General features: G+C 40.1%; 1 protein-coding gene across 1 annotated transcript; it reads right to left on the bottom strand.

The window, feature by feature from the left end:
* Positions 1 to 102: 102 nt before the first annotated feature.
* LOC139145478 (microtubule-associated protein futsch-like) lies at positions 103 to 17,999 on the bottom strand. The gene is made up of 5 exons (XM_070716682.1): positions 17,821 to 17,999; positions 12,915 to 13,168; positions 11,151 to 11,242; positions 5,265 to 10,100; positions 103 to 4,337 (listed from the first exon to the last, which is right to left on the bottom strand). Exons 2-5 carry the CDS (start codon positions 13,144 to 13,146, stop codon positions 4,272 to 4,274), a joined length of 5,226 nt encoding a protein of 1,741 aa, XP_070572783.1. The 5' UTR covers positions 13,147 to 13,168; positions 17,821 to 17,999; the 3' UTR covers positions 103 to 4,271.
* Between the last annotated feature and the right edge of the window lie 200 nt (positions 18,000 to 18,199).

Genomic DNA, 18,199 nt, shown 5'->3' with positions numbered 1-18,199 from the left:
TATTTCAAAATAGAGTCTTGTCCAGTAATTTATACAGAAGTTTATCCTCTCACTTTTCACAACTTATACACAGAGGAAAAGAATCTGAAGAAGACGTGTGAATTAGATAAAAAAGGAACAGTTTATTCTATGGAAAATATACAGATTGAGAGCTGATGAATTGAAGTATTGATGGACATCTGGACATACAATAGCAAGGCACAGTTTGTGTGAATGGTTTTGAGCATCTAGAGATAAGTGTACAACACACACAGGGTTGATCATGCATGTTTTGCTAAGGCATGGACCATCAGATCTTGTGAAGGGTTAAGTCAAAAAAACTTGCTGATCAAAAATTGATGGCAAAATTTGCAGCTATGTATCAGTTTGACGGGAAGCCAAATAACTGTTGAAAAAACAGACATTTGCCATTTGGAATCCTGACTACCCTCTTCAAAAGATTTAAAGGCCAGTCCCTTATTCAGAAGTTTCTTATTAACCATGCAAAACAACCAATCAGGTGTTTGATGACTGTACATGTAAATGTTGGAAATTGAAACAATTTAAATCACAAAGCTATGGACAATCCCCATACAGTATACTTCAACTTTGACAGTTCAGGTGTGTCATTGGACATCTTTCAGCATAATCTGATAAAAATCAGATGTAGATAACGACCAACATTCATATGCATTGTAGAGAACAAGAAGATGAAACGTTGCCATCTGATTTTAATTGGCTTGCTCTTCAGCATTGCGTTGCTAGTATTGCATGCTTGGCAACCATCTCTGTACAAAAATATCTCGTGTGTATATTGCTGAGAGGACTCCATGTTGCAAATGCAGACACACAGATACACACATGACGGCACAGAGAAACAGTACATCATTGAAGTCTCAAGTCAAGAAAAATGTAATCTTGGCGTTTTCAGAATGTAAAGCTCTTTAACTTTTGATGAACAGAACATGAGGTGACGAGGAAGACATGCCAGTTAATGCTTTCATAACCTCTCTGAAATATTATTGAGTGATGAATACAAAGTACATGCACAAATTAATTATGCATGCACCTGCTCACATATCTGTTACCATGTATCAAATACAGACATTTTGCGCAAGCTATGGTCATATGGGGTAAAATTTGTCACTAATGGAAGCATTACAGAGACAAACAAACAGTGCTACTCGTTTTATCTCAACAAACAGTCATTATAATGAGAATATTTTATGAAAAAAATTACATCTAAAGGCAAAGGCTTCCGGAGCTGTAGAGGGCAACCTAGAAGTAGAATATGGTAGTGCTTTGAAGGCGTAGCATAAGTTTTTTTTTATTGATGTATTATCTTAATTTGTGCTATATTTCTAACCCTACAGATGAAGTCAGAAAGATTATGTCAACAACGTTCATACAAAGTTTGAATCAGAACATGCGGAGCTTATATCTGTCTTTGAAGACTCAAAATATACCAGTTGATTGCAAAGTTTAGAAAAGTACAAAACTAATTTTTAATTGGATTGTTTACGCTATAACTTTACGCATGTTAATTACAAAGCACAACGTTTGATTGGTCTCAGAAGAAGGCAAGAGCCTTTCAGAAGACTGTATCAATATAGCAATATCCTATTCACATTGAGAACAAAAAAAGATGAAATTAAAAAAAACTATTGGAAAAAAAATTACCAGCAAAATCACAATTGTATACACATTTTCACACAGATAAAAATGTTAACGCCACTGTTATGGAAAAAAAAACATTTGTACAAGGTGTAAGGCAGTTTTGGTGCACTGTAGCTTTCATATGGAAGCTTACTCGTACAGCTAAATGTAGCAATGTCTACAACTTGCAAACAAGTTGGTGCCTGAGTGTAGGATTAACCCATAGTGCATCTAAACAACACTGGACCAAATCTTCAAAATGGAAAACAAAGGAATTTGTATGTTAGGGGGTCCTCTTCAGCCTTTTGGAAACTGGACCCCCTAGGATTATCTTGAATTGTAAAATTGCTGGCCCAGTGTTCAGTCTTGCCAAACCCCATGCACCGTGGACTTTGGTACAATTGCATTGCTCTCCAATGCATTGACTGGATCTATATACATGGAAATGGGAGATGAAGGGATTTACATGCCATGGCAAATCTTTGCAGCAAAACGGTGTAAACATGTCAGACTTCAAAATTACAGGAAAGCTGAGTGAAATTCTATAATGTCGACTCTTGCATTTTCATAAGTTAATGGAACAGCTGCTCTTTTGTTACATAGAAATCAGGAAGACACTGGGCGGCTCTTTGTATCCTTCAAGGCAAACAGCAAAATAAACTGCATTTGATTAACACCAGCTCTGACTTCAGCCCCTTCTCATCTTATTTTTATTGTGCACAAATCATTTACCACCTCACAGACATCAGGGTTATACCATTACCTGGAGGGTGGGTCGGGGGATCAAGGAGGGTTAGCACATGTGCAGCAATCTTGTCTCTTGGATCTTTCATTTCATGTAGCAGTACAGTAACATTCAAAAAGGGTTATTCATGACAAACCTACATGTATAAGGTGAAGGAATAAATTTTTACAATTTCATTTTATCATATGCAAAGTGAAAATTTCGGTGACATTTGTTCTTCAGATAAAACACTCCTAACTACGTGGACATTTCCTTTGTACAAAAATAGTGTTAGGGCTACTTTTACTGATGTGAGCCTATATACAGCCTCTCACAACTTTTTTGGATGCAATGACAAAATACATGTCTCTTCCTTGTACAAAAATAATGCTAATTTACAACTTTCTGAAGGAAGACGTTGCTTTTACTTTCTCCTCCCGAAAAACTGTAAGTGTTGAATGTTAACACAAGAAAGAGCATGCAGCGTAGAGTATATGCCGCTTGTTGTTCATACATGGTACACATTAGACAATACTCACTATAATGGCATACAACAAGACTGATACAGGACAAATACTTTTACATGAAATCTGTGTCACGTTACAAACACTGCAAACTGCTAAGGCTAAAAATGTACATGCTCAAAACGCTGTGACCGCACAAGGTAAATATATGGCAGCTTGATTTGATAAGTGTGTGACAACATATTCACGCCGTGGTTCCCCTTGAAGAATATCCCTCTCACATTTCAGAACCCATTATTTTGCTTAAAGCTGTCTTGGTATATGGTTATACATGTACAAAGAAGGACAAAATCCACATATATTACCTGAACATCCCTCTGAAGTTTTTATAATTTCAAGCACGACTTCTATATTTGAGATGTGTTAACGCATTTCTATATAATATAAACTAAAAAAAAAAAAAGCTGTAATTGTAAGTGATTTCAATTACTAAATTTGTTGACTGAATGTCAACAATTCTACAGCAGCATCCGCTATAAGTGAACCACTGTACTGCATTATTCGCACAGCAATAACATACTACTAAGTTTAGTTGGTCACACACTTGCAAAGCCTGGATACTGCTGATATGCAGTAGCTCAGAAGGTCAGATCTGATTGGTCTGTTTTCATTATTTACTGCAAGTTATGCAGTCTGACACTAAGGCTACTGTGCCGCTGACTGGTCGTTTGGAAAATGGTTCAATAAAGTTCAGCCGACCAATCAATTACAATCTTACAAGACGCTGTATATTACTCCATCCCCCTACAGTGACAGCTGCTATGCACTTTGTTCAGGTTTTTTATTGCAGGTAATGTAAACATAGCCTACATCACACCCTGCAAAATAAGATCAACACATGGAAATGTTTTTAAAGGGAATATTATGCACCAGTTCTCGTCTGCTCACTCCTCTCAGTGATAATTTGACTGGAGTTTTAAAGAGGTCAGAACTGCACTGTACTTTTATCTCGCACACAGATGCATCAAGCAATCACTTCCTAGAGGTATGTCGTTCCTAAACAGTGTCATATCTTAAGTGGGTACATCTTCGTGGGATGATAACACACCTACAGCCTTACACATCTTGAAAAGTTCATATTAAAGTTTAAAAAAAAAAAAAATATCCTGTGGCAATGAGCCATATAGAAAGTTTTCTAAATTATTGAAGTTTGGAGAAACACTACAGGAAGAATCACGCTAAAGACATATACATTTTATCATTTATAAAAGCTCCAACACAGCCCATATATTGACTTAAACTTTTCTGTTCACATATCCTCCAAAAGCAGTTCTACATGACAGGTATCCATCTTCTGTACATCTCTCTTTGCTCTTGGCTTTGGTCCATTGCGTACCTTTTTTCTCTCTCTCTCTACTATTCTAGCAATTAAATTATGATCACTGGAGCTAAGGTATTGCCTCCTCCAATCGGTGGCACCACTTCACCTTGGACTGATTCCTGGAGGAGGGACTCTGTGAAAAAAACCCGAAGAGATGGTGATTTCTGGAACTGGAAGAACTACATATGCCCGTAGCACAGCGTTTACCATCACTAGGGAGCAGCTTTTCACTGAACATCTTTTCAGTACGTGAAGCGGTCCATCATTTATTTTCATCAACATTTTCATAAATCTACATAATGGAGAAAAGGCAAGTTCAAAGACAACAACGGGGTAGTGATGAGTTTTTGTTTGTATTTTTTTTTTCTCTGCCTCTTGTCAATTAATTGCGCAAACATGATCTGCGTAACGTCAGCAACTATGGGCATGCAGTGCCTGAAGGTAGCATACCAGACTAAGGACTGCCTCCATCGTGTGTTTGCACAGCTCATAACAGTCAGAACACTCTTGTAAACCCTTGAAATGCCATTTGTGCGTCAATATTGTATATCTTTCAGGCATTTCACTGACATTTTTTCTTCACAGAGTTGCCAGGTTCAGGTTGATCAGACCACTTGGAACAGCATTGGTTTCTATGGACGCCATGGCAAAACTTGTGTACATGTGGTTGAGCATGCAAAGCAGTGTGATTACGTCACATTTCATGTGTCAACATAGTTTGAATTCCTGTCCTGGACAAGAAGTAATTTTTAACTTGTTTTAGTATACAATTGCAAGTCAGACTGGGTATGCATACTGTGCAATTCAGCATCATTTACCATGTACTTTCATAAATTGAAGCTGCTATTTCAGACAAAAATATGAAAAAAATGGTGAAAAGTTAGCCTTATTGGGATTTTACAGTGTTCTCCCCAGAGCAATTATAGAGTGGTGGCCGCCACTCTTTAATTTTTGGTAAACAATAGAAACTCATTACCATAACAATTACATTTATTGTTATGCAAAATAACCGCCACTCTACCAGAAACTCCTGGGGAGAACGCTGGTTTTAAAATCTTACCGTTACAGGGGAGGCATCATCATTTGCGTTACGTCTCTGGTATCTGTTCTGCCGGCTTTGTATACTTTCAGTTTCCCAATACTGTTTGACCTGTTCTGACCGGGCCAGTTTCTGGTTCTGCCTCTCGGTCTGTGAGCCAAGGGGAGGTGAATCGTAGAGTAAATTGCACAGTTTCTCAGAATGCCAGGTGGCAGCATAACAGTGATCACCCACACTTAGGTCATCAGGTCTTTGGTAGTTCTCGTTGGCGTCTTCCACGTCCTGACTAGACATGCTGCATGTATCGGCGGTGGAACTCATCTCGCTGTCAATACAGTCATCGTAGTTAAAGTAGCTTGCCGCGACTGGGGACGTGCTCATGCTGATCTTCCTGGCGCAGGTCTTTGACTTCTCCCGGGCTCTCTTCTTTGTAGATCCCGCGTTAGCCTTTTTCTCACTGCTGTTTTTACCCTGTCTGCTTCCTGTCGGAAATTCAATTTTGTCCGGAGACTTGCAATAGTTGTGATCGGTGTCACCGAAATCGTAGTAAATCTGGTCATTGCTACCCTTGGTCACAAGACAGGTCAGTCCTGAATCCAGCCCTACTTGTGCCGGACTGGAAGATATGCTGGTTTTCACTTTGTTGTTTGTCCAAGTATTGGTAACATCCTGAGGCTTGGCCTTGCGCCTGTACTTCTGTTTGGGTTTCTTTGGGGTCACTCCGGACTCCATTGGAGAGTGCAAATGGCGGCCAGGTTCCAGTTTTTCAAGCTTGACAATGACATTGGGATCCACTTCAGTTCCATCCACAATCATCTTTGGACTTAGGCCTAATGAGGATCCCGGAAACTCGGGGAATGAAGACACAGCTTTGGTGTTGCTGTCACTTTTTGGTGACTGGCTTGAACTACAAAGTTTTTTGTTTGGACGCATCAGTCCATGATTGACACTTGAGAGAGAAGACAGCCTCTTTCGTCGGAACCCTGATACCGGTTCACTTATCTGAAGAGGCGAGGTCAAGGCATCAACCACAGTTCTCGTATCTCTCTCGATTCTGACGCAACTCATATTATCGTACACATTTTCCTGTTCCCTTCGTGCAACCACGCTGTTCCTTTCTTCCCATATTTTCACAGGTGTCACAACGACGCTGAGCTCCTTTTCCAGCTCGTTCAACTTGTCTTCTAACGTCACTGCGACCGCTTTCTTGGTTTTCAGGTTTCTGGCAGGCTTGAACTTCTTCACACCGTGTTGCTCCAGCTTCTTGGCCTTGGCGGCTTTGATCTTTGTCATTATCACGGGATCTTTGAATGTCATCATTCTTGACATTTTCCTTGCCCCAGTTAGGGTTGTCTTACCACCGTTGTCCGGTCTCGGGCTTTCAAAGATGGTTTCCAGGTTCCTCTTCTTGGCTTTCTTGGGACCCCTGCTTGTGTATAGCTTCTCTACTGCCAGCTCTGATTTAGATTTCTTCACTTCCTTCACGTTGCTGGTGCTTTGTTTATTTGATTTGTCCTTGACATTGCAGACCTGACTTGCACTCTTTCGTCTGTTTGGTTTGCGCTTGTCTGCCTTGTCATTGCAAGCCTCATCGTCTTTACTTTCTGTCTCCTTGTCTGATGGCTCTGGTGCGTTTTCTGCCGATAACTCCATATCCCCAGCAGGTTTCTCATCAGGTCTGTCGTCATCTGTTTCCAACGGCTCAATAATTGGTCTTCCCGCATCAGTATCTGTGACAGAACTGCCAGGCGATGCATCTGTTTCAGCATCACACACATCAATGGATTCTGTGGCATTCTCATCCTCTTGTACACGTTCTACATCTGTACCTAAAGCTTGGCTGTCAGACTTGACATCTGCACCTTCCACGTTGGTGACACTGACAGACTCGGCTGCGCATTCAGTTTTCTGCTCTTTGGTGCCTGGCGCCACTTGCTGTGTCATATTGGCGCTGTAAAAGATAGCCGACTGTGCATCCAAGAAACTGCGTCTTCTCTTCCGCCTGGTGCTGGTGTCGTTCTCCTCCTTTGTGAAGTGCTCGGGACTGAAGACAGAGTCAGAGTACAAGGCCTGCAGAGTTCTTATTGAAACCCTACGACCGCTTTTGGGTTTTGATCTTTTTCTCTTGGCATCTGGATTGCAAATCCCAGTTTCATCATCATCAAACATAGTCTTAGGGGAAGAGGAAGCACCACTGATAAATATCTCTTCACTGTTTTTTGTTTGGTCAATTTCATCGGAGCTCTCCACTTCAACTCTGCCTTCATCAGGTACAATTGCTGATGATTCCCTCTTTGATAGAGTATTTTGATTGTCCTTGAGATCATGCGTGATTTTGATAGATTTGACTTTCCCAGAGTTATCTGTAGATTCATCAATAGGTAAATGAGAATCAACACCTGTGCCTGTCTCTGATTCTGTCTTTACATTGCCACTTACACAGTGGTCAAGAATAGTTTGATCGCTTTCCTCTGATGTGGCAACACTTTGTTGCAGACAAAGAGACCTTCTGGATCTACTCCTTCGCGTTGTTCTTCCGGTGGTTTTTGATTCAAACTTCTCCATCTGCTCTTCTTTGTTGCTATTCTCCAACTCTTCTGAAGCAACAACTGGTGCATCTGACTTGATGTCAGCTTGCCTCTCATTTCCAGCGTTGCCGACAGTCTTGGCCTCAGCTGAATCAGTTTCAGGCTCTGTGTGCATCCCAGAGCTGCTCTGGACCTCCGTGCCACAACTGCTGATCTCTGATGTCTGTGAACCAACAGGATGGCCACTGTCACTGCTGCTTCCAGATTTGTTTATCGACTCATTGAGAATGTCTGTGCTCTCAGTATTCTTCTTCTTCTTCTTATTTCCTGGTTCTCCTACACTGCTCCTCCTCCTTGCATTTCTTTTACCCCCTGCTGAGTCCCTTATGCCAGACTTGATAGTTTGCTCATCACTACTGGCCTCTTCAGATTTCTCCTTTGGTATGACCAGGCTGCCACCATCAGTCTCATCCAACCTGCTTGTTGAAGTAATCTCTTCTAGTTCCACTTGCTCACAGCTGGTCTCTGACAAGATAATGTCAATGGCACTGTTCTCCGTCTCCTTGTCATCATCCTTCGTCTCAAAACCAAAAGAAGAGTTTGGGCTTTCTCCAACTTTCAAAGATTTGTCTTCCTGTAACTTCTTGGAGGAAGAGTGGAGAACTCCAAAACTGGTCTCACTGCTCTCATCGGTCAAGTCTGGGGTCAGTAAACTTGGTGCCAGATTCTTGTATAGAGGGCGATGCATCCCACTGCCTCTTCTTTTCTTCTTCTTCTTGCCCGAGTATGCGTAACTAATGCCAAAGACTTCATCTCTGTCGTTGAAGCTCCTACTTGTGTTTGCTTCAGTGTTGATTGGAGATTTTGCACCGGGTGAGTTTGATTTGTCTGCTGGGTCAGCACTCTTAGGCGAGCCCTTCGATGAACTCTGCTCTTGAACAGTGGGTTCTGATACTCCCATGCTTGACTCCCTCAATGTTTCATCAGTCTTTGCCCACTGGGAAGATGGTCCCGGACTGCTACAAGAGTCCTTGGTAGGATTTGTCTTGGCATGACGTGGATTTTTCTTTGTGTGACAAAATCGACCGGAGGGGTTTCGGGCTTGTTTATAGCGGCCTTTTGCTGTAAATGGACTTCTGCATTCATCTTCGTGAGTGGTATTGTGAGTTACTTCTTGTTCATCTTTGTCTTCTGGGAAGTCATCGCTCAAAGCTGAAGGCTGATCCTCAATGCAGCCATCGTCAGCAAAGCTCTGTGTTGTATCAGTAGTCTCAGGTTGTTTGTTACAACTTTCTAGTGTGCTCTTGTTCTGTTCCTTTACAGGCGAGGCAAACTCAGCAGGTTCTGGATTCTTCACTTCGGGGTCCACTTCTCTCACTGACCCTGATTCAAGGGGCAGGGTTTCATCACTGTGAACATTTCTATCAATTGTTCTGTCACCACTGTGTGGACTTGGGCTTGGAGTAATGTGGTTATCGTTCGTCTGTTGAGAGCCTGATTCCTCAATTTTTGGCGTAGCACTGCAGAAGACATCTACTGGGGTCTCCCCCTCCTTGAGAGACGGGTTGGGTTGTCTTTTCGGCGGTGTCAAAACGGCAGCAGCATGAACTCCCTCATTCTCATGTTTCTCGTGAGGGACAATGTAAGAACCATCAGGAATAAAAGTTTCTTCTGATGTCTGAAGATCACTTCCTGGGCTCATTATGGCCGATGACATATCCGACAACCAATCTGAATAAATGCTTTTATTGTGCATGCTCTTGCGCCCGCGTCTGTTCACTGAGACCGGTGTTGTGTATCTGGACACATTACCAGCAAGACTTCTTCTTCTTGTCTTCAGTAATAATGACTGGTTCTCGGTACTTCCATTTGAGGCTTCACCTTCCTTCTCATGAGATACTACACTTGATTTGCTGTCTGTACAGTAAAATTTAGGTCTGCCCCTCGGTCTTTTGACTGAAGTTACCGGGGCAACAGCTGAGGTGCTCTCTTTCAAATTGGTCTTTTTAGATGGCCTGCCCCTCTTGCGCTTTTCACTCTGTAACGCTACCGCTTGTTGAGTTTCACCAACACTGGCATTTCCGGACACCTCTGCCTTACGATCCTTTGGTTTGGTAGTTTTCTCTACGACATCAACGTGACTCCTCCTCTGTGTAACCCTCAGATCGGCAGCTGCTGTGCTCCTCGTTGATATACGGCGTCTATTCTGAGACAGTTTGTGGAGTCTGGCATTTGGGTCTCGGACACTCTTTAGAAAGGTGATCTCTTCATCAAGAGGAACGATGCAGCAATTATTCAACAATCTCGTCGGGGACACAGGTGTCTCAATCTTGAAGAGAAAAATGAAGAAAAAAACTTTTTACACATATCAAAGGCCCTCAAAGAATGAAAACTGATAGCTTAAGCAATGAGGAAGCACAGTGTATCATACAGCATTCAAAAGAACTACTTCATCAACTCCAAAGTTGGCTAATTGCCTCCTCGTATTCTCTTGACTTTGAAGGAAATCTGTCTTGAGATATCTGAGTGAAACGTTTTGTTGCAGTTCGCTGAATAATATAAGCCGACGGACAATCATAATAAAATAGTCATCACAGGGCCATGATATTTGATTGGATCAAAAACCTAAATGAAGTGCATAAGTATGCTATTAGCTGACAGACAATCATAACAAATGGCCATCAGACTGTCATATTGTATCAGATCAACTAATTTATCGATGTACATATGTACGCTACAGTGTACATGTATCAATTTAACCTTGAACTAACTTTGAAGGAAATTTGCCTTTGCATGTCTGAGATATCTGTGTGAACAGAGGAACATATACAATATATATAACAAAATGGCTGCCCGTCAGCTTTATTTATTCACATTAAAAAAACAAAACGACACGCACATAAATGCAACAGTGACTTATCCTTGTGCCAGGTTTTAAAGAAATCAGCCAAGGCATGTCTGACATATGTGCATGAATGGACGCATCAATGCACGCAGCCAACAGACATATTAACATTATGGACATTAAAGAAAGAAAATAATTTCATTTTACAGCGGTACAGTACAGTATGTACCATCAGTGGCATTCCATAAGGAGTACTTGTTTTGAAATACATTATTGACTATGGTTGCGGGATGACAGGTACAACTGTTACTTTGCACAGTGTTCTCTATAGCTTGACAAAAAGAAGGGTGCTCAATTTACATGACAATGCATGATTGTATATTTGTTTGTTATGAAAATTTCTTCTTTTGTGCGGTCATTAACATATGAACAGTTTGCTAAAAAAAACAGTATTGGTCACCCTTCTAAATCCTTACGTTGAGAACCATGCATCAGTTCAATTTTTTTTATGGGTTACATGGTAATATAACCTACCTTGGACCTATCAGAGTCTGGTGATGACACTGGAGTGACGTATGGAATATCATGTACCATGGCCACTGTTGTAACTTTTCCATTGTTATACCCTTCAAAAGAAAAATCAACCAATCCAGTAATGAACAAATACAGGGTCTTAAGGTAGTATGCGCCTCCAAAGTGAAAGACTTAAACTTTTGCTCAAACTTTCCTTAACAAATCTTTCAACCATTCTCTTTTAAAATTAATATAAAAATCGGGAGTCACCATGCAAATTTTGTACTAGAGAAACAAATCACCCAAGATTTACCAATATTTAAAATTCAAAACGGGCCCCATCCCTGTGTTAACTCTATGGAGAAAAATAAAATTTGAAAAATTTGAAAAACTAAGCTGGTGAAAAGTTTTCTTACGGCAAGTGCTTTAAAAATGAACCCCCACAATAGGCCAAACCCGGAATTTGAATCAACCACGGTACAAACAAAGCCATGTGCGCAAACGCGCTTAGACGTACGTGTATTTCCATACGCAATAGTACACATGTGGGCTTGTTTGTACCGGCATCACATGATTATTTGGGCGTACCGAGTCTGTAGAACGCATCGCGTACTTTTTATTCCGGAGTAGAACCATTGGTAGATCAGAAAAGAATTGTAAAAGTTTGAGAGTCCGAATATCTGTCCCCGAGGTGCATTCTATCTGAAAGACCAGAACTGTTGATCTTGCCTATAAACACTCACAATCCAAGACAACAAACTTCTAAACTTCTGCAAAAAAGTAAGTTATGTCATAATGTGATCTTCAAAACTGAATGTGGTATTCAGGGAGACAGGTGCATGCCTCAAGAGAGATTTTGAACAAAATTTAATTTTACTTTGACATTTCGATAAACGATTCATATACCATAAAAACTTGATGATTCTGTACAGGCAAGAACCAAATAGCTTTTCACTGTTCCATACTCAAAGCTGTGCTGAGGACATTTGCATACATGGTAAAATCACCTGGTGCTTGCTGTGTGTGTGTTGGCCTTAGCCGACAATGGGACAATTATTGTAGATAGAGCCTGGGCAGAGCAACAGTATGTCAAAGTAAAATATGTTTCCCTTTCAAGAAAGACAGGATATGTATTTTGCACTATTGACCAAGGGAGCAAAAAATATCACAGCCTTCACAGTTTCATGAGTTTTGGCAAAAATAACTTGGTAGAAGCAAAGCATGCTACTGCTGTAATTTGTACCATTAAAGGCCCAATAGCTGCAAATGTGTAATAAACCGATCTCAAAATATCCTCTTTGAAATAAGACCGATTAAAGACCAAAAAAGTGTATAACACTGTTGTTAAAGTGTGAAAAGTGGCATGCAAATTCAACTGATTTAACATCATTTTAGATTTCCCGCCATTTTCAAAAACTGATCATATGACAGAGAAAATAAAGATTACAGCAACAAAATATAGGCCATTTTGTGTTGTGCATTCAAGTTAATAGAATCATGCTTGTTTCTGGGATGATCACGGTGCATATGTGCAGGAAATGCTGTGTGTTTTGAACTTTTCCTTTGGGGCGCCATTTAATGAGTGTGGCACCTGTTTATTATTAAACTTGTTAGAATATGTAGGTATGGTCCAAATCAGCCAGCGGTAATGCTTCTATACATGTCCTTCAGTTACCACATTTACACGAACCAACATTGGCTTGAAACTAAAATCATGAAAAGGCTGCATAAGATTTGCAGCTATTGGGGCTTTAATAGTACTAGAGTTAATAAACAATGTCTCACCATCTTTGCTGTTTGCTGGAGAATTGAGTCCAAAGACTGGGTCACCATTTGTGGAAGTGTCGCCTCCAAGTTCGTCATCTCCATCACCATCTTCCATGAAGCTGTATGCATGAATGTTATCCATATGTGTCATCTTTGCAGCCTTTCTTGGACTTCTGTTCAAGAAGCTTTGAAGTTCTGGAGTCAGCTTTGGCTTTCGCTGACTCCTCCGAGGTTCTTGACTGGATAGCATTTTCCTTACGTGTCTTCAAATTCTAAAATATGACAAATACATCATGCATTATTCAATGTTTTTACTTGGTTGATGACTTGACTGACATAGTTTGTCAAGGTACAATGTATGGTACTAGTATGTACACGTTCAGATGTGCTTGTTTGTATGATACTGAAGACTAAAAAACCTTACTTTAGGTTTTACGGACTCCATCAATTAGTCCTATGGATAAACCAGAATATTACATATTATAGCCCCAACATGGGACTATGTGCCTGAGGGTAGGTGACCATTTGTCAGATGTACATGTAAGGAGGGCAAATGGTCTCCTGCCCCGACGGTACATAGTCCCTTGTCTGGGCTTTAATGTTTTTATTACATGCCTCTCTTACACAGTTTTCACTCAAAATATTTAGATTTACTGGCAAATGATAATCAAATGCTTTATTTCCATCTTAGAAGAAAATTCGATAAAAATGGAATGATTTTTATCTTCGAAAGGCGCATTGAGTTACTGTTATGCAGTTTATCATTTTTTTCCCGCAAAATTTTCATAAACTCGGATTTCCTATGCAAAACATGAAATTTCAATATTTTTATATCAAAAGGTTGTCAAGTTGAAAATAGTTCCGGTTCACTTTTAGTCCAGTGATGACTATGCGGCCGCGACGTCATCGACTAGTTACCATTGAATCCTATGGAGCGTGCGACGTTCGATATACGAGCATGTAATAATACATACACTTTTACCATTTAGCCAAAAAAAAAAAAATTGTGCTGTTCCGATTACATGGTTTTCAAAAATAGGGTAGGTAGGGAAATTTTTTTTTTTTCGGTTTTTTTTTTATTTCTCAATGTGCATTTTGTACGCGTTCAAACTAACTAACAGTGAACAATTTCCTCATGAAACGCACTCAAATTGAATACCAATTTATTAAAATAAAATATCAGTAGAATTGAAATTTGTGGTTTATCATACTGCCACGGAAATTGATATGGCTAAATTACAATTCTTTGACAGGAAAGTGAACTGTTTATCCACAGGTAAGTCTGACTTGTAAGAACTGACACAACACAATATTTACGGTCATCAATGCAGTGTTTCATCTAGGATACTATACCAGGGGGGATTGGTCCCCCTCTCCTGGAATTTTTCAGGGGGATTTTAAAATTTTGGGGGATTTAACTGAAACATTTGAGGACATCTTATGTAAGTTTTAATGTTGCAGTGATGTCACTTGTGATATACATACTACAAGCCATAAATCACTTGCTTACACAATCCAAGCTGCTGGCTCCAAACACCATCCTCTATAAGATTTCTCAAAGTCAACAAATTTGGGTATCACTGTTGTGAATGTATAGGGCTTCCAGAGTGGCGGACGGCTCATTAATATTCATAAGTTTTGATATCCCTAAAAATTGTAGCATATTCCCTCATGCTTAAATATTCTGTATGTTTGTTTGCACATATTCTGTAAGTTTGCTTTCATAGGGCTTAATGTACATTCAAACATCAAAATTAACAACAGCCAGCCATTCCCATTGTACCTCCAAGGGATTTTTCATTTTTTACTGAACTATCTGCACTACACAAGCCAAGAAAAAAATCTATTGTAGTTATAAAAGGACTGTTTTGTAGCTTCTGAAAACAATAATGTGCTTGTTTGTCACGTTTTTACTGTGCCTATATCATCCCTCACTACTGTAAGTTTGGATCATATGGAAGACCGGTCACGACATGCGACATGCGAGTTTTTTTTTTAACTGCGACTCGGGAGTTCTTAAACTGCGACATGCGAGTCTTAAACTGCGACATGCGAGTTGCAGAACTAATATGGCGTTTGCATACATGTCATTTCGTTCTCCTCCTAACGATGGATTACAAAGGTAGAGACGAGCTTATTTCTGCATACTTCTACAATAGATACACCCTTGGAGAAATAGCGGCCACGTTAGGACTCCGACATGTAGGGAAGACCGGTCACGACCTGCGACATACGACCTGCGTCTTTAAACTGTGATCTGCGACCGAACCCTGCCCTAACCCTACCCTAACCCTAACCCAAAACCATATAAACGCTAACTAACTCTAAGTTATGCCGTTACAATTTTTCCCTCCCTTGGCCTAACCTCCAGGGTTGAGAGCGAAGTAAGGCTTTTCACTAGAGAAAACCTAACCCCTAACCCTAACCCTAACCCCTACTCTAACCCTAACCCTAACCGCAGATCGCATTTTAAAAACTCGCATGTCGCATGTCGTGACCGGTCTTCCATAGGATCAACATTGCCCTTGCAAACCAGTGAGCTGTGTTTTTGTAGTGACCTAGCTGGTCTTGTAGTTTTGTGCGCACACACTCAGTAGAGCTAATTAAACGAACAACTTAGAGGGTCAGATCCCTTGTTTTGATTTGAATGCGGAGTTGAGTTTTTCTCGATGTCAGATTTGCTCCAGTTGCTTTTTTCAGTCATTTTAGAATGGGGGAAAATAACAAACAGAAAGGTTGGTTGTCACCGACAGTTAATTTTAGGGTTAATTTGCTCTGAAAAATGAGTCAGTGTCTGTTCACTGAATTCAAAAACCGGGCCCATGTGCCCATTGACACCACAGCTTGCTTCAATGCTTGTTCAGTCTGCACTGAGCACGTTTCTGTACCAGTAAAGTCCAATATTAAGTCCAATGTTTCGTATCAATTTTGCTATCAAAATATTTTTCAATGCTATGGACATTCATATAATGCATAAAACCTTCAGTTTGTCTCCTTTTCTCGATCGTGCAGAGATGATGTGACACAGAAACCTTATCGGGCTAGGGCAACGAACTTTTGTGAACGTAACTCTCAACTGGCTGATAGGCTTTCATATGCAAAATCAGCATACGGAAATTTACGCGTGGTATTGTTTCAACAACATTTTATTGAAGTAGATCAAAAAGTATCAAAATCGAACTAAAATTAGTTTCATGCTAGGCGGCTGATGCCGTATGTTGTGGGTTTGAACCCGATTGAAAACTAGCTGTAATTTCATGCGTTTCACGTTTTTTCATATCATTATTTTTACTTCCGGGTTTACGAAGCTCTAAAAAGTCTAGGGTCGGGGGGATAAAATTGGGGTAGGTCGGGTAATCGGAACAGCACATATTTTTTATTTTGGCCTTATACTGCACTGAATCATATCATTAGACAAACAGAGTCAAGAGCACATAGACAGCTACTCAACTGAACTTATGAAAATCACTTGATCATAAAAACTCACAAACATTGAACAAGATGAGAACACAAGGAGAAAAGTCAAATAAATGTATAAAATATACCCCTTGTAACAGGCTATGTTGAATATCTATGCACTATATTGTGTACATACTTCATGTTTACATCTAACACAGATTGCAGACTTTGCAAAAACATCAAAGGTGAGCAATAAAGAACTATAGGCAATCATTCCCTGGGCTGCTTCTAAGCCATTGCCAGCTCACAACACAAATGAAATCAAGAAATGTGAAACGGCTTCTTGTAAATTAATTTGGTGAAATGACCGACTATTTTCAGTGCAATGTACCGTATTTCTGACAGCTGCTTTGTGTCAGTTTCTGGTACCCAGCAGAAACACTATATGTAAAGATATTTATGAAGGTAATCCTTCCTTGGTTTAATAGAATAATCTGTTAATTCTGTCATGCAGTCTACCTATAGGACACAAGTTTCCCGCCAAACTATCTTTATGAACTAGAAACTCCAGTTTCAAAAATCAGAGACTCAGACTCTCTTTCAAGACAAGGACATCAATTATTAATCAGCACAAACGCTTTTAATCTCTGAGGCTAACTAACCCAGCCCTGAAATCTCTTAAGAGTGGCTTGATGTGCTTCTTCTGAGGAACACCCAAAAAGTAAACTGATTAGAGGTTAGCAGTAGCCATAGCTGTAAGGATGGCTTGCCAAAGAAATAGGATAGGCTAGACTTTACCGGTGTCTTCAAATGGTTGATGTACAGACTTAGACAGCAGCATGTGCGTAATACTGTACATGAGAATTTACAGAGTCAGAACCATGTTCAAGGCATTGATATCTTCAGAAAATATAAAGTTTCCTGGTGTCTAGCTCTCTTGAACGTTGAGTTACATTTATATCAGCTTAGAATGGTGTTACATGTAATTTTACCAAGGTAGAGCAAGTCCTGTTTCACGAGAGGTTGGGAATGGCGGGATGAACACATTACAATAAATGTGTCCATAAGTTCTCATGATGTAGCTTGCAATCGACATGGAAAATCATTTCCCAACCTTTACCTAAAAGCTCTGCAATGCTCATATTCCTAATTAATTTCAAAATAGCCTGAAAATGAACAAAATCAGCACTTGGAGATACACTGAATGGATAAGTGACAGCATCTCAGTGACAGTGTCAAAAACAGTGGGCGCAGCGCTTGTACACCATCGTCACTATGGAAGAAAACAGTATACTGCTTGCCAAGATGTGGTGGAATGTCGAATCAAGAGTCAATAGGATGTGGACTGCGGCCATCCCATACATAAATACTTCATGTTTTGGTTTCAAATTAGTTCATCGATGTTGGAAAACATGAGCATAAAGATACGCAAGTAGCAATGTGCTCTGGCGACCGTTCGGATTTTGAACCGTGCCCGCTGACTAACTTCAAATTTCAAAACTTTTGTGCGGAACGAAATACTTACGGCATATTAGCTTCCGCGATGCAATTTACGTTTTCTCACATCTTCTTACACCAGTTGGTGCTTAAAAGAAGTCAAAGTTTCGGGATAAATCGACTAAAAATCAAATAACGACGGTAAATAACGTCCTTTCGGTTGAAAATGATCGAATGTACCGCTTCGGCTGTTGTGACCTTTAGACTAAAGCCCCTCAGCTTACTTTAATTTATTTTCAGCAAAATGCATTGTTCATCTGTAATTTACGGAAAATATCATTTTTCATTTCCTAGTGACCATTTTTTCTTCAAGTGATTTTGATCATGGATTCAAAATACAACAATTCTAAAAGTTACGAAAAAAGTATAGCAAGTTTTCCAGCTGCCTTGGGCAATTCCCTAGACTT

Source organism: Ptychodera flava, chromosome 12 (assembly GCF_041260155.1).
Source record: "Ptychodera flava strain L36383 chromosome 12, AS_Pfla_20210202, whole genome shotgun sequence".
Classification (NCBI taxonomy): Eukaryota; Metazoa; Hemichordata; class Enteropneusta; family Ptychoderidae; genus Ptychodera; species Ptychodera flava.
Note: the sequence above shows the minus strand (reverse complement) of the source record. Positions and strands in the feature narration are given on the sequence as shown.

Bases quoted from the DNA above. Each gene is read 5' to 3' on its own strand.
- LOC139145478 (XM_070716682.1), bottom strand. From the start codon at position 13,146: ATGCTATCCAGTCAAGAACCTCGGAGGAGTCAGCGAAAGCCAAAGCTG. The intron at 10,101-11,150 runs GTAGGTTATATT...TTTCTCTTCAAG, and splicing joins CAGACTCTGATAGGTCCAAG to ATTGAGACACCTGTGTCCCC. The intron at 4,338-5,264 runs GTAAGATTTTAA...TTTTTTTCACAG, and splicing joins ATGATGCCTCCCCTGTAACG to AGTCCCTCCTCCAGGAATCA.